The sequence below is a fragment of the Artemia sp. Qi Xiang Cuo genome, chromosome 19 (assembly GCF_049724085.1).
Source record: "Artemia sp. Qi Xiang Cuo chromosome 19, ASM4972408v1, whole genome shotgun sequence".
Classification (NCBI taxonomy): domain Eukaryota; kingdom Metazoa; phylum Arthropoda; class Branchiopoda; order Anostraca; family Artemiidae; genus Artemia; species Artemia sp. Qi Xiang Cuo.
This window is the reverse complement of record NC_142812.1, coordinates 20,374,772-20,397,047: the sequence shown is the minus strand read 5'-3', so window position 1 is coordinate 20,397,047 and position 22,276 is coordinate 20,374,772. Positions and strand designations below refer to the sequence as shown.

Sequence of the window (22,276 nt, the reverse complement as noted above, 5' to 3'; positions counted from 1 at the left end):
AATCATTTGAATTCGTCAGTCAAAATGTCGATACGATGGTCATTTTTTAACGTCGTAACATTACAAGTTCCAATTTTCATGTTCTTTAAATCATTGAAATTATATCTTCAGGAAGTTTGTTCCAATCATTGAGAAAAAGAATTTGGTGGGGCCTGCGTTAGGATAGACTGCTTTACAAGTTTCAGTTCATGAACTCAGGTTCTTGAATTAGGACCAAGAACAGGAAGTAATGCTGAGAGAGTAATGGACTTTATTAACTTGTAGGTTAGAATGGCATCACCTTTTTTTCTCCTATACTCAAGTATTGGGGCTTTCAGCTTAGCTAGTCTTGGAGGGTAAGAAAGTTCTTGCATAACAGGTATCATTTATTGACTTGTCTCTGCATATCCTTTAGATTGTTATAATGTTCAATATCTTAGCAACTACATCATAAACGATGACAACAACGTCAGCGGTAATTGCAATATCATTGGTGCCGATGGTATTGATGCAACAACGATAGGATTGATATTCGCTGTGTCATAAACGACGGTATTAGCAAAAGTATTATCATTTTCAGCGATAGCGCTCTTGTCGATATCCTTATCGTACTTATCATTACCTACTCCTTTCATGAATGCCCCTTCAAGACTTCCCTTAGCTCTTAGCTAAACCTCTTCTTCCATCCGCAACTTACTCTATCCATCCTTCATTAGGAGTTGTCATTACGTAAAATTGGTCCATCACGTGCTGTCCCTGCTTGTGGTTATTCCATGACACCTGACAACCGAATTATATGTGTTGGTTGATTCTTATGGAGTCTAATTTTGGCTGGTTTGAATTCTGAGCTTTCTAATTTTTGTTTAAACCAACTTTTGCTCAGGCTTTGCTTTGCTGAGCAAAGTTTTATTCGGTTGCAATATATGCCGGTTGAAATTTGCGGGGTTGAGTTTTACTGGGATTATTTTTCTTTTCACGCGGGTTGAATTTTACGTGGACTGAAAGCATAAAATTTGGACCTGTGTGCTTCAATGTAACATAAAATCTGATTTTTTTTTCCCTTTATAGTCAAACTGATAATTCAAAAGAAGTATTTAGATAAAATTAATATCTGTAAGGCTTTTAATTGAATTAAGATTTACTTTATATTGTTATGGGAACCTTCACGACACGTTCTATTGGGATGGATACCTTTAGATCCATCAATAGAACGGTTGGACTCCCCCCCCCACCTCTTGAAGGATAAGGAAAATATGCATGAAGCGCGACATAAGTCTAAAGTTCTACAAGAATATATCCTACTTAATGTCAAAGGGGTCATTGTTGGAAGGAATGACACTGAAAAGAGCCCAAAACTAGGCATCTCTCTTCAGGTATTTGTGCGAAGATAGGAGAGATACGAAGGAACCTCCCCCCACCCCCAAAGAAAAGCACAAAATTCTGACGAGTTTTCCCATATCATTTATTTTTCACAAAATATGCTGTTATTTGTGTCTGCTTTTGAATCCCCTCCTCACCATAGTATTCACTCTCCCTAAAATTGAAATTTTGAATGAAATATTGGCTCGCTTACTCTAACTTGGCTTGGTATATCTTATAGAACTAAGATGGCCCAATAATTTTTTTTTCTTGGCAAGATTTGAAGTGACACTTGGGGTCAGGGAGCTAAAATCTCCATCGCACATATTTTGCACAGTGTTGGAATCGGGGTGAAGTGCTGGAATCGTATTGGATGTCCAGTGAGAAATTTTATTTCTATATCGATGCATGGATAAATTTAGCTATAGAAGCTCGATCACTATAAAAACTGTGTCCCTTTTTCTTCTTTTGACTAGACCAACTCTGCCAAATTATTTCTCGAAGATGGGTTTTCGTTTGTTTTTTATATATTTTTGTTGTTGTTGTACAACTTTTGATTTTTCTTCTGGAGGCAGGGATGATTGCTTTCATGTGCAGGAAATAAACCACAAAACAAACACGAACAAACCATTCGAAACAAACTCGTAAACGCTTTTTAAGAGATTACAATTTGCAAAAATATCAAATATAGACTAAAAAATTTTGGAAATCACAGACACATCATGAAGATCATAATATTTTGGGGACTATGTTCGGAAGTTATCCCATCTAATTACTCTACCCTCTTGTCGTTCACACCGATTTGTGTTTCAGGCTGTACCGTTAATAGACAGTTCAAAGGATAGAGAGACATTCACTGAGCTGGTCAAGGATTATACCAGGTACGTTTTACCCTGCTTCATAGGATTGTAGCGTATCATTCATAATCTAGCTTTTTGATTATTGTGTCGCGGAGCAACACTATTGCTTTCACAGCTGTTTTTTTTTGCTATCGTGCTATTGCTTTTCCGGTCGGTTGCTCCAAAGTGGTAAGGTATAAATACTTGAAATGTGCCTGGGTATGGGATTCGTGAAACAGAACAGAAAAGCTCGAGAGGAGTTGGAATTGTCCGGAAAAGTTCGGTATTGTCAGCAGTTCTCCGGGAACAAAATAAAAGCTATTTTTTCCTCAAGTTGTACATGGTGTCGAAACAAAACTATCCTATCTGGGAAGGTAAACTTTTTGTGAAAAATGTTATATCATAATCCCTCAGCATATTAAATTATCTCTCTGAGAACCGGAGAACACAATTGTGTGTCTCCTAGATTTCTTGGAAATAATTCTGGAAGTCAATCTCGAACACTAAATTCCGCTGTTTGGGTTGTTTTCTGTTTTCTGTTTTTTTTTTCACCTTTTGTATTTTAAACGAGTAATAACAAAAAAAAATTTTTTAAACACGAAAAACGGGTTTTAATTTTCTAACAAGCAGTGAACTACAAAACAATTAATTATGAAAAAACGCTCCTAATTTTTGGGCCCCAAATCGGGTAGCCTTTAAAAACGTAAAAAAAAAAAAATAAATAAATAAAGCAAAAAAAAAAAAAAAACAACTTAAATTACATTAAAAAAAAAAAAAAAAAAAACAAAAATTGAAAGAAAATCAAAACAGAAATAAAAATATAAAAAAATAAGAAAAAAAAACAAAAATTAATTAAAAACTTACATGCACTGAATGTCTTTCAACTGGCCTCCTATCAGTATATAAATGGAAATATATTAAATAAACAATTCCATGTACTGAATGTCTATAATGATTCTACTCGCCTCCTCCCAGTATATAAATTGAAATATATTAATTAAACACTTCCATGCACTGAATGTCTTTCAACTGGCCTCCTCTCAGTATATAAATGGAAATATATTAAATAAACACTTCCATGTACTGAATGTCTATATTGATTCTACTCGCCTCCTCCCTCTGATTCTGCTTCTCCAGGAATGAAATAGCTTCAGAAAATATTTCTGTTTTGAATTGTTGGTTCTGTGAATTCCCTACATTTTGTCAAAGTAAAATGTCCTAGATTTGAAGCTAAACTTTTTGGAAATAAAAAAAACTACTGATAGAAATTCATTTTATTTCTTCATAAACTTAAGCAAAATTTTCATGTCTTACATATATTTTGGGAAATAATACCGTAAATCCTGACTTCGAAACACAGAAGCCCCGGTTTTTAATTGTTTTCTAAAATATTTGATTTTAATATTTATTATATTTCGACTTTCATGCTATGAAAAGTAAGCAAAAAGATATGCACTCTTCTATATACAAAAATGAACTGTACACTAAGAAATAAAAGTTTACATAATGTAAGGTTTTACAGATATTCATTAACCGTAGTAAATAATACATAGTCCTACTATATATAAAGATAAAAAAATGCAGGTAGACATATAGAACTTATCATACACACAGAATTTATTTCAGATGTTCTCTAATTACACGCTGACCTTGCAAATGACAACTTACCGTAATCTTAACGCATCGCCAGACTTAACACGGGAGCAAGCAAATTTATTACCCGTGAAATACAGTTGCAAATGTTGCTCCGCAACGTTTACATTTGCTGCACTACTCCACTGGCCCTTGTTTCGGGCGGTGTAGCTTCTTTTTGTTGTTTACGTGCATCAAACCATTCGGTGTTCACTTGGTGGTGCTTTTTTCCCCAAACCAAAATTATTATCTCTCCAGTCTCTTTGCTAAGCTTTTCGTCTAACGACACTTGTATAATAGGAAACTATTTCATATAGGCTAAGCCAATAAAAAGAATGAGGACTGGAGATTTTTTTCAAAAATGAAAGCTCTAACAAAAAAAAATATGACGAAAGCTTGACTTTTGTTTATTACATTACTTATCAGCTGTTTTTCTCTAAAGAATAAAAATTATCGACCAAAATGTTATGAAATTCATCATCTGGCAATCTGTTTTGACATCTTTAAAGTTCTGATAAAATATTGATTAAACTTTAACGTAAAGAGTCGAGGGTTCAGACACGCAAGTAATTGCTGAGACCACACTGGCTAAGCATGATAAAAATTTTATTTGTGTTGGGTCTGTCTTTTTATATTGGCCCTTGAATTTTTATCTACCTTTTATTCTTGTTTTTGCATAGCTGCATGGAGGTTTCGGTGAAATGTTTTCATTTATTTTTCTGTTTTCACTGGCTTTGAACTACCTCACTTTTCTTTGTCATCCTTCGTTTTTTCGGGGCTTGGCGACCACTTTCAAATATTGCACAGTTACTGTAAATTTCAAGTTATGTGGTTGCTCTTTATTATCAATTAAATGAATTAAAGGAACAATATGTGCTGGTTAAATATATAAATGTGCTTATTAGTAGAATTATATATCAATAGGTGTGAAATCAAAATTTAATCAATAGCTTGTTTTTAAATCTAAAAGAGCATTGATATGACCTTTACCAAGTTTAAGTTTAAAATGGCCTTTACTTTTATTTGAAAAACTACTTTTTCGAAAGTTTTTTTTAATTGATTTTTGTTCGTTTTTTATTGCAAAAAGTTTCTAATTTTTTAAAATACCTTATTTCAAATTCAAACTTTTTTTTTCAAAACCAAATGTTCATCAAAGTATCAAAACTAGTATTAAAGTAACAATATCAAAGTAAAAAATATGGGCATGTGTCAACCTCGGGGTTTTTATTATCTGATGTTTGAACTATTTTTAACAAAATGGCTATCTCAAAATTTTCATCAGATGGGAATGGAGAAAAAATGGCGTTGGGGGGATAATTGCCCTTCGATCTCTTTTGACTCTTTAAAAGTGAACTATAAATTTCCATTTTCAGTCAAATGAGCCCTCTCTGAAATTTATACGAGCATTCCTTCTGTAAGAACCATAAATGCTCCAGGGCATAACTTACAACGCCTGTTCCCAGGCCCTGGGGGTTGTGTCGACCTCGGAGTTTTAATATCTGATGTTTTAACTATTTTAACAAAATCAAACTTTTTATTCGATGGGCTTGGGGAAGAAAAGGCGTGGAGGGGGAGGGGCTAGTTGGCCTCCGATCGCTTTTAACTATAAGAAAGTAACTAGAACTTTTAATTTCCAATCAAATGAGCCATGTCTGAAGTTTATACGAGCATCCCTATCATAAGAACCATATACAGCTCCAGGACATAACTTACAACGCCTGACCCCAGGGCCCAGGGGGTTGTGTCGACACCGTATTTTTTGTTATCTGACCTTAGAACTTTTTAGAAAAAATTGGCTATCTCAAAATTTGTGGGAAAGGGGGGGGGCTAGTGGCCCTCGGATCTCTTTTGACTTTTAAAAATGGAACAAGAACTTTCAATTTCCATTCATATGAGCCCTCTTTGAAGTTTATACGAGCATCCCTTCCATATGAACCACATATGTCCCCAGGGCATAACTTATTGCTATGCCCTGTATTTCCGATCAAATGAGCCACTTCTGAAGAGTATACGACCTCCTCTTACATAAAAAACCTTATTGTTCGTGTGTTAAGGTACGGGTGTCACCACTTATTGGTGCGAAAATGGTGCTACACGACTTACTGGAGGGGAAAGCCCCTGATGGCGCCAAATATTATAATGGGATGCCCACGCTTACCACAACGGTTCTGTAAATATAGGATATGTTAGTACCCAATTTACAATATACTCTTCTCTAGGATATGACAACGTGATCGAACGGTCAGACGGCAAATCTCTAAGGCAGAGGGTGCACCCAACCCTGGTCATCACTAAAATCTCTAGCTATCTCCTTGGAAGGTAAGCGGACCCACTGTCGATATAATAATTGACGGTATCTCGCAGCTCTATTCCTACCCTGTCTGGGCTCCTGGAAAAAAAGTCTACACAACCGTAGAAATTAACTTGCTTGTAATCTTCCAAAAGAAGTGTAATTTCACAAAAACATATATAAATCCCCCTCACGGCTTACGATTGAAACATAATTACAGAAAAGAAAATAGGTCATTTATCTAAAAAGGAAATAAACAAGAGGTGGTACCCAATCACCTCACTTCGTAAGATAAATGACCACCCATGCGCCACGCTGATCCACCCTCACAGACATAACACTGAACTTCAACTTTAAAAAATCCATCAGCGTTCTTTCTTCCACCAGTGCTTGTGCCTCCACTGCTTGGCTCAGGATCTGTCGTCATCCAAACGTATCTACTGTATAACCTCCGTGTTCTTTATCTTATGGCATCCGTATTAGGTTTTGAATATTAAAGTCCCCAATACTTGCCGAAATGACCGTGCTCAGCACAATCAAAAATGCAACTTTTCTCACTCTCACGAATTTATATTAGAGAGGAGCAGCGAACCAGTTTTTGTCACATTCGATGATGTCAGCCATCATCAAATATAGGCCGAACTAGCCTCTTAATTTCCATCGGTGGATACAATACCACATCTCAACTAAAATGTAAATTGCCCCTTGGCATAATTTGAAGTAATCCAACGCCGAATATAAACAGGCCTCTGAATACGAAAGGGGCGCAGAGAAATCAGCTAAAAGTTTCAGCGAATCATTAATCAGTTCATTCTGGCTTCCTTCCTCTGGGATAATCAAACGATGAAATTTGGATATGCCTCCCACTGGATAAGATTTGCCGGAAATAATTGTCAGCTCCTATGAAGAGTAACAACTATGAATTGGGTAGCCAGACAAAGGTTTTGGTTAAATGTGAAGTAACTTGGAGAGAGTGTCCCCCAAGGACTCCAGATCAGAGAGGCAAAATCTTGGTAACAGGATCACAACTGACCAACCAGTTGTCCAGTGAGAAAATAGGCCATCATTCTTTGTTCCTTAAAGGGGCTCCTCCCCCGCAAAAGAGGACAAATCTCCCTTAGAGTTGATAGGACAAATCTTAGATTTCTTCCTAAGTTTTTCCAATCCAACCCGACAACCAACATCTCCCAACTTTTCCCCAACCCGTTGTAGGTCGTTCAACTCTATTTTGTAATCATCTTCTTTTATTCCCCATGGGTCTTGGCCTTCTTTGTCCTCCCTATTTTTTATGTCAGCTGGGCACAGCCCGTCCAATTTTTTATTTTTGCCAATGCAGGGTGAAAAGTCTACACAACCGTAGAAATCAACTTACTTGTAATCTTCCAAAAGAAGTATAATTTCACAAAAACATATATATATAAATCCCCCTCACGGGGTCTCAACGTCAACTCTCAATACAGACTAAAAAAAAATTAGGACACTTAAAGAATCTTGGCACTTGCGATGTGGCCCAGTGTGATGCGGGCCAATCAAATGCATCAGGTCCCTCAATTGAATCTATCCTACACATATTTTCAGAATCAATGGCTTGAATTTTAGCATGCCTGTGGGATGACAGGCTATTCGTTCTTTTTAGTAGAAAGGCCCCTATTGATCGTGACCGGGCTCCTTATATGGGCATAGAGTCCCTGGGGAACACGTGTGCTGTCAGTCATAAATCAAATTGTTTCCGGGCCAATTTGATTAATGTCTGACAGGTGCTGTCAATCATTAATCAAATTGTTTCCAGGCGAAGTCTATTAATGTCTTTGATGTATTTCCAAGGAGAATTTTTTCTGGAAGTTTATTAATGTCTTTGGAGTTCTTCCAAGAGAATTGTTTCTGGGCGAATTTTTTGATCTTAGAGACGAAGAGAATTACGCAGGAAAGGGTTTCTTAGTAATTTCAAATGTGACAGCGCAGGGATGCCAAAAACAAAAGGAACATGCAGAAATTACTTTTAGGAATTATTTGGGCGAAACCGTTTTAGACATTTTATGGAATTATTTCGGCGAAACAGTTAGAGACATTTTAAAAGATGATTTTAGAAGATGTTTTAGAAGAGGTTTTAAGTGTGGTCGTTATAATACACAAGTTCCATTTGAACAGTGTCGTGAGGTCCCATACCCGAACCCCAAAGGGCCCCGATCCCCCTACCCATACCCAAAGGGCTCCGATCCCCCTACCCCAACCCCGAAGGAAGCCCCCGGTCCCCAAAGAGCCCCCGGGCCCCCAAAGGACCACCCGGCCCCCCCAGACCCCCAAAGGCCTCCCAGACCCCCAAAGGCCCTCCCCGGGCCCCCAAAGAGTCCCCTCCATATTTTTTAATACTTTTTAAGGCTTTATTATATCATTTCAGAATAAGTTCCTTTCTTAATGTCCCTCCTAAACCATTTTTCAACTTGAAGTACTTATCTTTTTCACCCAAAACTATACTTTACAGCTTTTTGGATACCTCAACACCAAGAAATACTTTTCAAAGACCATTTCATAGCAAGTTACTTTCTTGATGTCCCCCCTAAGCCTATTTTGAAACTTGAAGTACTAATCTTTTTCATTCACGAATATACTTTACAGCTTTTTGGTTACCTCAACACAAAGAAATACTTTTCAAAGACCATTTCAGAGCAAGTTACTTTCTTAACGTCCCTCCTAAACCCATTTTCCAACTTGAAGTACTTATCTTTTTCACCCACAACTTTACTTTACAGCTTTTTGGATACCTCAACACGAAGAAATACTTTTCAATGACCATTTCAGAGCAAGTTACTTTCTTAATGTCCCTCCTAAACCCATTTTCCAACTTGAAGTACTTATCTTTTTCACCCACAACTATACTTTATAACTTTTTGTTTACCTCAACACCAAGAAATACTTTTCAAAGACCATTTCAGAGCAAGTTACTTTCTTAATGACCCTCCTAAACCCATTTTTCAACTTCAAGTACTTATCTTTTTCATCCACAACTATACTTTACAGCTTTTCGGATACCTCACCACCAAGAAATAATTTTCAATGACCATTTCAGAACAACTTTATTTCTTAATATCCATCATAATCCAATTTTACAACTGAAAATACTTATTTTTTTATCCAATAACTAAACTTCAAAGCTTTTTGGATACATAAACATCAAGAAATTCCTCTCAATGACCATTTCAGAGCAACATGCTTTCTTAATATAACTCATAAATCCATTTTCCAAGTTGAAGTACTTACCTTTTTCATCCACAACAATACTTTACAGCTTTTTGGATACCTCAACACCAAGAAATACTTTTCAAAGACCATTTCAGAGCGAGTTACTTTCTTAATGTCCCTCCAAAACCCATTTTTCAACTTGGAGTGCATATCTCATTCATCCACAACTATACTTTGGAGGTTTTTCGATAACTAAACAACAAGAATTACTTATCAAATAACATAAAATACAACGACAACATATAAATTTTCCCTCATAAGACAATTTTGCAGCTAGAATCAGTTTTCTTTTTCACCCACAGTTATACTTTACATCTTTTTGATTACTTCAACACCAAGAAATACTACTTAAAGACCCTGTAAGATCCCAAGACAGTCTTACTTTCCCTACGACACCCATGTTCCCACGTGATTTTAGTAACTTGGTCTCCCCAATCTATGATTTACAGATTATTTGATCTCTTCAAACCAAGGACTACACTTCTAAGACCATTTCAGAGCAATCTACTCTTTTAATGTGCCTTCTAAACCTATTTTTCTACTTGAAGTACTTATATTTTTAACCCACCACTATACTTTACAGCTTTTTGGATACCTCAACACCAAGAAATACTTTTCAAAGACCATTCAAGAGCAAGTTACTTTCTTAATGTCCCTTCTAAACCCAGTTTACAGCATGAAGTAATGATCTTTTTCCCCCACAAATATACTTAACAGCTTTTTGGATACCTCAAAACCAAGAAATCCTTTCCAAAGCCAATTTTGGAGCACGCTACATTCTTAATTCCACTCCTAGACCCTTTTTCAAATTGAAGTACTCATCTTTTTCAACCACAACTATTTTTTACAGCTTTTTGGATACCTCAACACCTAGAAATACTTTTCAAAGACCATTTCAGAGCAAGTTACTTTCTTAATGACCCTCCTAAACCCATTTTCCAACATGATGTACTTATCTTTTTCATTTACAACTATACTTTACAGCTTTTTGGATATCTAAAAACCAAGACTTACTATTCAAATACAAATTCAGAGAAAGTTTGTTTTTTACTGTCCCTTCTAAACCCATTTTCGAAGTTTTAGTACTTATCTTTTTCACCCACAACTATACTTTACAGCTTTTTGGATACCTCAACACCAAAGAAATACCTTTCAAAGACCATTTCAGAGCAATTTACATTCTTAATGTCCCTCCTAACGCCATTTTCCAACTTGAAGTACTTATCTTTTTCACCCACAACTATACTTTACAGCTTTTTGGATACCTCAACACCAAGAAATACTTTTCAAAGACCATTTCAGAGCAAGTTACTTTCTTAATGTCCCTCCTAAGCCCATTTTCCAACATGAAGTACTTATCTTTTTCATTCACAACTATACTTTACAGCTTTTTGAATACCTCAACACCAAGAAATACTTTTCAAAGACCATTTCAGAGCAAGTTACTTTCTTAATGTCCCTTCTAAACCAATTTTCAAAGTTGAAGTACTTATCTTTGTCCCCCAAAACTATACATTAAAGCTTTTTGGAAACCTGAACACCAAGAAATACTTTTCAAAGGCAATTTCTGAGCAAGTTGATCTGTTAATGTCCCTACTAAACCCATTTTCAAACTTGAAGTACACATCTTTTTCACCCACAACAATACTTTACAGCTTTTTGAATACCTCAAAACAAATAAATATATTTCAAGGAGCATCTCCGAGCAAGTTACTTTCTTAATGTCCCTTCTAAACCCATTTTTCAACTGGAAGTACTTATCTTTTTCATCCACAACTATACTTTACAGCTTTTTGGATACCTCAACACCAAGAAATACTTTTCAAAGACCATTCCAAAGCATGTTACTTACTTAATGTCACTCCTAAACCCATTTTTCAACTTGAAGTACTTATCTTTTTCACCCACAACTATACTTTACAGCTTTTTGGTTACCTCAACACCAAGAAATACTTTCCAAAGACCATTTCAGAGCAAGTTACTTTCTTAATGTCCCTCCTAAACCCTTTTTCTAACTTGAAGTACTTATCTTTTTCACCCACAACTAAACTTTACAGGTTTTTGGATACCTCAACACCAAGAAATACTTTTCAAAGACCATTTCAGAGCAAGTTACAATGTCCCTCCTAAACCCATTTTTCAAATTGAAGTACCTATCTTTTTCACCCACAACTATACTTTACAGCTTTTTGGATACCTCAACACCAAGAAATACTTTTCAAAGACCATTTCAGAGCAAGTTACTTTCTTAATGCCGCTCCTAAACCCATTTTCCAACATTATGTACTTATCTTTTTCATTCACAACTATACTTTACAGCTTTTTGGATATCTCAACACCAAGAAATACTTTTTAAAGACCACTTTAGAGCAAGATACTTTCTTAGTGTCAGTTCTAAGATGAAGTACTTATCTTCTTCCTCCACAACTATACATTAAAGCTTTTTGGAAACATCTACACAAAGAAATACTTTTCAACAAAGATTTAAGAGCAAGTTAATTTCTTAATGACCCTACTACACCCATTTTCCAACTTAAAGCACTTATCTTTTTCCCCCACAACAATACTTTACAGCTTTTTGAATACCTCATCACCAAGAAATACATTTCAAGGACCATTTCAGATCAAGTTATTTTCTTAATGTCCCTCCTAAACCCATTTTGCAAATTGAAGTACTTATCTTTTTCACTCACAACTATACTTTACAGCTTTTTGGATACATCAACACCAAGAAATACTTTTCAAAGACAATGTCAGAGCAATTAACTTTCTTAATGCACCTCCTAACCACATTTTACAACATGAAGTACTTATCTTTTTCAGTCACAACTATACTTTATAGCTTTTTGAATATCTCAACACCAGTAAATATTTTTTATAGACCATTTTAGAGCAAGTTACTTTCTTAGTGTCCGTTCTAGACCCATATTCAAAGTTGAAGTACTTATCATTGTCACCCACAACTATACATTACAGATTTTTGTAAACCTCTACACCAAAAAGTACGTTTCAAAGTCCATGTCAGATCAAGTTAATTTCTTAAAGATACTCCTAACAACATGTTTAAAATTAAAGCACATATCTTTTTCACACCCAACAATACTTTACAGCTTTTTGAATACCTCATCACCAAGAAATATATTTCAAAGTGCATATCAGATCAAGTTACTTTCTTAATGTCCCTTCTAAACCCATTTTTCAACTTGAAGTACTTATCTTTTTCACCCACAACTATACTTTACAGCTTTTTGGATACCTCAACACCAAGAAATAGTTTTCAAAGACCATTCCAGAGCAAGTTACTTTCTTAATATCCCTCTTAAACCCATTTTTCAACTTGAAGTACTTATCTTTTTCACCCACAACTAAACTTTACAGGTTTTTGGATACCTCAAAACCAATAAATACTTTTAAAAGATTATTTCGGATTAAGATACTTTCTTAATATCCATCCTAAATTCTTTTTTCAACTTGAAGTACTCATGTTTTTCACCCATAACTGTACTTTACCGCTATTTGGATGCATAAACAACATGAAATTAAATTCAATGACCATTTCAGAGCAAGTTACTTTCTTAATGTCCCTCCTAAACCCATTTTCCTACCTGAAGTACTTGTCTTTTTCACCCACAACTATACTTTACCACTTTTTGGATACCTCAATACCAAGAAATACTATTCAAGGTCAATTTTAGAGAAAGCTGCTTTTTTAATGTTCCTTTTAAACCTATTTTCCACATTGATGTAATTATCTTTTACACCACAACTATACTTTACATAATGTTGGATAGGTCAATGCCAAGTAATACGATACAAAGACCATTTAAGAGCCAGTGCCTTTCTTAGTATCCAACGCAAAACCTTTTTCCAACAAGATGTACTTATCTTTTTCCATGTTTAAGTTAGGCTAGGTTAGGTTAGCTTATCATGAGCGCTCATGATAAGTTAACCTAACCTAGCCTAACTTAAACTTGGAGAAATGTTTCTTATTATCAATTAATATTTATTTAAACCTAACTTAACCTATTAATTTTGGTGTTTATATGAATCAACTGATCTTAAGGAAAATTGGAAATTGAGTGGAACTTTTTATCTTGATGGTATATAATTCCACTCATATTATAGTCAGTCATACATAATACGTACAAATTTGGAATTGAATTTTAAATTTTATGTCTTTGAGAAATTATGAACTGAAATGGAAGCTTTTTCATTTTCATTGGTAAATTTCAGAATTGAGCTAACTTTTTTCTCCTCTCTAAGAAAATTCAGAAGAGAACTTGTACATTTTGCACTTCTTCGAGAAAACTTAGAATTAAAGTGGAGCTCCATATCTTCATGAAGAATAATCACAATCAAAGTATAACTTTTTCTATCTTCTATGAAATTTTGGAACAATATTTTAAATTTTGTCATCTCTTTGAGAAAAATCTGAATTGAAGTGGAAAATTTTATATTATTTTATGAAAATATAATTGATCAATAACTTATTTTATTTTCATTGAGAAAATTCAGAATCGAAGTTGAACTTTTCTTTTCCGGGAAAATATTTGGAACAGAACTTTAAATTTTTTCATCTCTTTGAGAAAGGTCGGAATTGAATTTAAGAAAATTTAAGATTAAAATCAAACTGTTTATCTTCATGGAAAATAATCACAATCATAGTATAACGTTTCCTATCTTCTATGGAAAAATTTAGAACTGAACTTTAAATTTTTTATGTCTTGGTGAACTTAAAACTGATGTGGAAGTTTTTTATTTTCTCTGGAGAAATTAGAATTGAATTATGTCATTTGGTAAAATTCAGAAGAGAACTTGAACTTTTCTATCTTCTATGGAAAATTTGGAACAGTATTTTAAATTTTTTCATCTGTTTGAGAAAAATCTGAACTGAAGTGGAAAATTTTTATATTATTTTGGGAAAATAGAAATGATCAATAACTTATTTCATTTCCATTGAGAAAATTCAGAATAGAAGTTAAACTTTTCTTCATTTCTTTGAGAAAAATTAAAAATTGAAGTGAAACTTTTAATCTTCATAGGAAATAATCAAAATCATAGTATAACTTTTCCTATCTTCTATGTAAAAATTTACAAGTGAACTTTATTTATGTCAAAATTTACAAAAATTTTTATGTCATGGTGAACTTAAAACTGAAGTGGAAGCTTTTTATTTTCTCTGGAGAAATTAGAATTGAAATGTGTTATTTGGTAAAATTCAGAAGAGAACTTGAATATTCACGATCAAAGTATAACTTTTACTATCGTCTATGAAAAATTTGAAACATAACTTTAAATTTTTTTCATCTCTATGTGAAAAGTTAGAACTGAATTTAAGAAAATTTTGAATTAAAGTGAAACTTTTTATCTTCATGGAAAATAATCACAATCATAGCATAACTTTTCCTATCTTCTACGGAAAAATTTAGAACAGAACTTTAAATTTTTTATGTCTTGGTGAACTTAAAACTGAAGTGGAAGCTTTTTATTTTCTCTGGAGAAATTAGAATTGAATTGTGTTCGTTGGTAAAATTCAGAAAAGAAATTGAACTTTTCTATCTTCTATGAAAAATTTAGAAGTATTTTAAATTTTTCATCTCTTTGAGAAAAATTTTAACTGAAGCCAAAACATTGTACGCTATTTTGGAAAATCGAGGTTATCAATAACTTATTTCATTTTCAGTAATGAAATTTGGAATTAAAATAAAACTGTTTTTCTTCTGAGGCAATATTTATAATATCATTTCATTTTTTTACATCTCTATGAAAATAGCTAATATTGAATTTCTTGAAAATTAGAATACGAGTTAAATTTTTTATCTTAATGGAAAATAATTATAATCATAGTATAGATGTTCTTGTATTTTATGTACCAATTTAGAACAGAACTTAAAATGCTTTTGGCGTAGTGAACATAAAGTGTAAATGGAATAATTTTATTTTCTCTGAGGATATTAGAAATAATCTGTGTTTTATTAAAATGAAATGGATAGCTTGCACTTTTCTATCTTCTACGAAAAATTTGGAACAGTATTTTAAATTTTTTCATCTCTGAGAAAAATCTGAATTGAAGTGGAAACTTTTGATATTATTTGGAAAAATAGAAATGATCAATAACTTATTTCATTTTTATTAAGAAAATTCAGAATCGAAGTTGAACTTTTCTACTTCCTGGAAAATATTTGAAACAGAAATTTAAATTTTTTCATCTTTTTGAGAAAAGCCGGAATTGATTTCAAGAAAATTTATAATTAAAGTGAAACTTTTTATCTTCATTGAAAATAATCACAATCATGGTATAACTTTTCCTATCTTCTACGGAAAAAATTAGAACTGAACTTTAAATTTTTTATGTCTTGGTGAACTTAAAGCTGAAGTGGAAGCTTTTTATTTTCTCTGGTAAAATTAGAATTGAACTATGTTTTTTGGTAAAACTCAGAAGAGAACTTGAACTTTTCTATCTTCTAAGAAAAATTTGGAACAGAACTTTAAATTTTTTCATCTCTATGTGAAAAGTCGGAACTGAATTTAAGAAAATTTAGAATTAAGGTAAAATATACTTTTGTGTGAAAAATATAAGTACTTTAAGTTGTAAAAAGGGTTTAGGAATGACATTAAGAAAGTAACTTGCTCTGAAATTGTATTTGAAAAGTATTTATTAATTTTTATGCATGCGAATAGCTGAAAAGTGTATCGGTGGATGAAAAAAATAAGTACTTAAAGTTGGAAAATGGCTTTAGAAGGGACATTAAGAAAGTAACTTGCTCTGAAATGGTATTTGAAAAGTTATTAGTTGTTTTGATGTAACCAAAAATTCTTTAAACTATAGTTGTGATTAAAATCATAAGCAATTCCCGTCGAAAAATGGGTTTAGTGTGGATATTTTCAATTTAACTTGCTCTGAAATTGTGTTTGAGAAGTATTTCTTGCTATTGAGGTAACCAAAAATCTGTAAAGTATAGTTGTGGGTGAAAAAGATAAGTACTTCAAGTTGGAAAATGGGTTTAGGAGGGACATTAAGAAAGTAACTTGCTCTGAAATGGTCATTGAAAAGTATTTCTTGGTGTTGAGATATTCAAAAGCGGTAAAGCATAGTTGTGAGTGAAAAAGAAAAGTACTTCAAGTTGGAAAATGGTTTAGGAGTGACATTAAGAAAGTAACTTGCTCTGAAATGGTCTTTGAAAAGTATTTCTTGGTGTTGAGGTATCCAAAAAGCTGTAAAGTATAGTTGTGGGTGAAAAGATAAGTACTTCAAGATGGAAAATGAGTTTAGGAGAGACATTAAGAAAGTAACTTGCTCTGAAATGTCTTTTGAAAAGTATTTCTTGGTGTTGAGGTATCCAAAAAGCTGTAAAGTATAGTTGTTGGTGAAAAAGATATGTACTTCATGTTTGAAAATGGGTTTAGGAGTGTAATTTAGAAAGGAAGATTCTCTGAAATGGTCTTGAAAATTAGTTACTGGCTTTTATTCAAACCAAAATGTTTATAGTATATTGGCTGTTGAAAGTTAAATGTAAATCATGTCCGTACCTTTTTTTATGAGTGACATTAATAAATAAAATATATCTTAACTGTTCTTTGAAAAGTATTTCTTGGTTTTGAGGTAACTAAAAAGCTGAAAAGTATAGTTGTGGTGAAAAAGATAAGTTCTTCAAGTTGGAAAATAGGTTTAGAAGGGACATTAAGAAAGTATATTGCTCTGAAATTGTCTTTTAATAGTATTTCTTGGTGTTGAGGTATCCAAAAAGCTGTAAAGTATAGTTGTGGGTGAAAAAGATAAGCACTTCATGTTGGAAAATGGGTTTAGGAGGGACATTAAGAAAGTAACTTGCTTTGAAATGGTTTTTGAATAGTATTTCTTGGTGTTGAGGTATCCTAATAGCTGTGCAGTCCAGTTGTTGGAGAAAAAGATGAGTTCTTCAAGTTGAAAAAGGGTATAGTAGGGATATTAAGGAAGTGACATCCTCTATAATGAGCTTCTAAATGTATATATTGGTTTTAAGCTATCATAATATCTGTAAAGTTGCTGTGTGTGTTAATTACTCCTTTAAATCTATGTTGATACTGTGTTTAAGAGGGATATAAAGACAGAAACTTGCTCTGAATTGGTCTTTGAAAATTATTTATTTGTGTTGATGTATCCAAAAAGCTGTAAAGGCTGGTCGTGGGTGAAAAAATAAGTTCTTCTAGTTGAATAATGAGCTTAGTAGTTACCTCAAGTAATTAGCTTGCTCTGAAATGGTCCCTCACAAGTATTTCTTGGTGTTGAGGTATTCAAAAAGCTGTAAAGTATAGTTGTGAGTGAAAAAGGTAAGTACTTAAAGTTTCAAAATGGGTTTAGGATGGACATTAACAAATTAACTTGCTCTGAAATGGTCTTTAAAAAGTATTTCTTGTTGTTGAGGTATACAAAAAGCTGTAAAGTATAGTTGTGCATGAAAAAGATAAGTTCTTCATGTTGGAAAATGGGTTTAGGAGGTACATTAAGACATGAACTTGCTCTGAAATGGTCTTTGAAAAATATTTCTTGGTTTTGAGGTATCCAAAAAGCTGTAAAGTATAGTTTTGGGTGAAAAAGATAAGTACTTCAAGTTGGAAAATGGGTTTAGGAGGGACATTAAGAAGGTAACTTGCTCTGAAATGGTCTTTGAAAAGTATTTCTTGGTGTTGAGGTAACCAAAAAGCTGTAAAGTATAGTTGTGGGTGAAAAAGATAAGTACTTCAAGTTTGAATATGGCATTAGGAGGGAACAGTAAGAATGTAACTTGCTCTGAAATGGTGTTTGAAAAGTCTTTCTTGGTGTTGAGTTATACAAAAAGCTGTAAAGTATAGTTGTGGGTGAAAAAGATAAGTACTTCAACTTGAAAAATGGGTTTAGGAGGGACATTAAGAAAGTAGCTTGCTCTGGTATGGAATTTGGAAATTATTTCTTGGTGTTGAGGTATCCAAAAAGCTGTAAAGTATAGTTGAGATGAAAAAGACATGTACTACAAGTTTGAAAATTAGACTAGAATTGTCCTTAAGAATGGAGCTTTATCTTAAAGGTTGCTTAAAAAGAATTTCTTGGTTTAGAGGTTATAAAAATACTGTAAACTATGTTGATGGATGACATAGATATGTACTTCAACTTGAAAAATAGGTTTAGAATGGACATTAAGCAAGTAACTTGGTCTGAATTGGTCTTTGAAAAGTATTTCTTTGTGTTGAGGTATCAAAAAAGCTGTAAATTATAGTTGTGGAGGAAAAAGATAAGTACTTCAAGTTGAAAAATGGGTTTAGGAGGGACATTAAGAAAGTAACTTGCTCTGAAATGGTCTTTGAAAGGTATTTCTAGGTGTTGAGGTATCCAAAAAACTGTAAATTATAGTTGTGGGTGAAAAATATGAGTACTTCAAGTTGAAAAAAGGGTTTAGGAGGGATATTAAGAAAGTAACTTGCTCTGAAATGATCTTTTAATAGTATTTCTTGTTTTTTATGTATGAAAAAATATGTAAAGTATTGTTGTGGGTGAAAAAGATAAGTACTTCAACTTGTAAAATAGGTTTAGGAGGGACATTAAGAAAGTAACTTGCTCTGAAATAGTCTTTGCAAAGTATTTCTTGGTGTTGAGGTATCCAAAAAGCTTTAAAGTATAGTTGTGGGTGAAAAAGATAAGTAATTAAAGTTGGAAAATGGCTTTAGGAGGGACAGTAAGAAAGTAACTTGCTCTGAAATGGTCTTTGAAAAGTATTTCTTGGTGTTGAGGTATCCAAAAAGCTGTAAAGTATAGTTGTGTGTGAAAAAGAAAAGTACTACAAGTTGTAAAATAGGTTTAGAAGGGACATTAAGAAAGTAACTTGCTCTGAAATGGTCTTTGAAAAGTATTTCTTGGTGTTGAGGTATCCAAAAAGCTGTAAAGTATAGTTGTGAGTGAAAAAGATATGTACTTCATGTTGAAAAATGGGTTTAGAAGGGACATTAACAAAGTAACTTGCTCTGAAATGGTCTTTGAAAAGTATTACTAGGTCTTTAGGCATCCAAAAAGCTGTAAAGTATAGTTGTGGGTGAAAAAGATAAGTACTTCAAGTTGGAAAATTGGTTTAGGAGGGATATTAAGAAAGTAACTTGCTCTGAAATGGTCTTTGAAAAGTATTTCTTGGTGTTGATGTATCAAAAAAGCTTTAAATTATAGTTGTGGTTGAAATAGATAAGTACTTCAAGTTGGAAAATAGGTTTAGGAGGGACATTAAGAAAGTAACTTGCTCTGAAATGGTCTTTGAAAAGTATTTCTTGGTGTTGAGGTATCCAAAAAGCTGTAAAGTATAGTTTTGGGTGAAAAAGATAAGTAATTCAAGTTGGAAACTGGGTTTAGGAGGGAAAGTAAGAAACTAACTAGCTCTGAAATGGTCTTTTAAAAGTATTTATTGGTGTTGAGGTATCCAAAAAGATGTAAAGTATAGTTGTGGGTGAAAAAGATAAGTACTTCAAGTTGGAAAATGGGTTTAGGAGGGACATTAAGAAAGGAACTTGCTCTGAAATGGTCTTTGAAAAGTATTTCTTGGTGTTGAGGTATCCAAAAAGCTGTAAAGTATAGTTGTGGGTGAAAAAGATAAGTACTTCAAGTTAGAAAATGGCTTTAGAAGGGACATAAAGAAAGTAACTTGCTCTGAAATGGTCTTTGAAAAGTATTTGTTGGTGTTTAGGTATCCAAAAGGCGGTAAAGTATAGTTGTGGGTGAAAAAGATAGGTATTTCAAGTTGAAAAATGAGTTTAGGAGGGACATTAAGAAAGTAACTCGCTCTGAAATGGTCTTTGATAAGTATTTTTTATTGTTGTGTTATCCAAAAAGCTGTAAAGTATAGGTGTGGGTGATAGAGATCACGCTCTTTAGTGGGATAATGGGTGGTGAAGGGACGTTAGGAATGTTACTTGCACAGAAATTGCCTATGTAAATTATGTCTGTGTGTTGAGGTTACATTAAAGCTGTAATGTATAGCTGATGGTGAAAATGATAAGTACTCCTTCTTGTAAAATGAGTGTAGATGGGATATAGTTAATGTAACTTGCTCTGAAATGGTCTAAGTATATAAATTCTTTGATTTTAGGTAAAAAAAAAGGTGTAAAGTATAGTTGTGGATAAAAAAGATAAGTACTTCAAGTTGAAAAATGGGTTTAGGAGGGACATTAAGAAAGTAACTTGCTCTGAAATTGTCTTTGAAAAGTATTTCTTGGTGTTGAGGTATCCAAAAAGCTGTAAAGAATAGTTGTGGATGAAAATGATAAGTACTTCATGTTGGAAAATGGGTTTAGGAGGGACATTAAGAAAGTAAGTTGCTCTGAAACGGTCTTTGAAAAGTATTTCTTGGTGTTGAGGTATCCAAAAAGCTTTAAACTATAGTTGTGGGTGAAAAAGATAAGTACTTCAAGTTGGAAAATGGCTTTAGGAGGGACAGTAAGAAAGTAACTTGCTCGGAAAGGGTCTTTGAAAAGTATTTCTTGGTGTTGAGGTATACAAAAAGCTGTAAAGTATAGTTGTGGGTGAAAAAGATAACTACTTCAACTTGTAAAATAGGTTTAGAAGGGACATTAAGAAAGTAACTTGCTCTGGAATTGTCTTTGAAAAGTATTTCTTGGTGTTGAGGTAACCAAAAAGCTGTAAAGTATAGTTGTAAATGAAAAAGATAAGTACTTCAAGTTGAAAAATGGGTTTAGGAGGGACATTAAGAAAGTAACTTGCTCTGAAATGGTATTTGAAAGGTATTTCTTGGTGTTGAGGTATCCTAACAGCTGTGAGTTAGAGGGATTGATGAAAAAGAAGATTTCTTTACTTTGAAAAAGGGTTTCTTATGTACATTAAAATTGTAGGTTGATTTAAAATTTGAATCCAAATTTAATTATTTGGTTTAATTAATCCAAATATCGGTAAAGTAAATTTTTGGGTGAAAAAGATAATTGATTCATGCTTCAAAATGGGTTTAGGATGGACATTAGGAAAGCAAATTGCTCTGAAATGGTCTTTGAAAAGTATTTTTTGGTGTTGAGGTATCCAAAAAGCTGTACATTATAGCGGTGGATGAAAAAGATAAGTAATTCAAGATGGAAAATGTGTTTAGAAGTTACATTAATATATTATGGTTGTATGAATGTATATATTTATAGTATTTCTTGGTTTTTAGGTCACATAAAACTGTAATGTAGTTTTTTGGGTGAGAAAGTTAAGTACTTCAAGTGTGAAAATGGGCTATGGAGGGAGCTTGGAGCAGGAACTATAACTAAAAGATAGTTTGAAAAGAACTTCTTAGTGTAGAAGTAAGAACAAAGATGTAAAGTGGATTTGAGGATGTCAAAGAGCAGAACTTAAAGTTTGAAAATAGGTTTAGGAGGGACATTAAGAAAGTAACTTGCTCTGAAATGATCTTTGAAAAGTATTTCTTGGTGTTGAGGTATCCAAAAAGCTGTAAAGTATAGTTGTGGGTGAAAAAGATAAGTACTTCAAGTTGAAAAATGAGTTTAGAAGGGACATTAAGAAAGTAACTCGCTCTGAAATGGTCTTTGAGAAGTATTTCTTGGGTTTGAGGTATCCAAAAAGCTGTATAGTATAGTTGTGGGTGAAAAAGATAAGTACTTCAAGTTGGAAAATGGGCTTAGGAGGGACATTATGAAAGTAACTTGCTCTGAAATTGTCCTTGAAAACTATTTCTAGTTGTTGAAGTATCCAAAAAGCTTTAAATTATAGTTGTTGGTTAAAAAGATAAGTATTACAAGTTGGAAAATGGGTTTAGAATAAACGTTAAGAAAGTGATTTGCTCTGAAATAGTGTTTGAAAAGTATTTCTTTGTGATGAGGTATCCCAAAAGATATAATGTATAGTTGTGAGTGAAAAAGATAAGTACTTCATGTTGGAAAATGGGTTTAGGAGGGTCATTAAGAAAGTAACTTGCTCTTAAATGGTCTTTGA

General features: G+C 33.3%; 1 protein-coding gene across 3 annotated transcripts in view; it reads left to right on the top strand.

Annotated features, from left to right (window-relative positions):
• Positions 1-22,276, top strand: part of LOC148940590 (uncharacterized) — a 394,960-nt gene that overhangs the window by 57,454 nt on the left and 315,230 nt on the right. For all 3 annotated transcript variants that reach the window (XM_089105580.1, XM_089105582.1, XM_089105581.1), the window contains exon 2: positions 2,152-2,219. In XM_089105580.1, the coding sequence (XP_088961706.1) occupies positions 2,152-2,219 (68 nt within the window). The remainder of the gene's footprint in view (positions 1-2,151; positions 2,220-22,276) is intronic.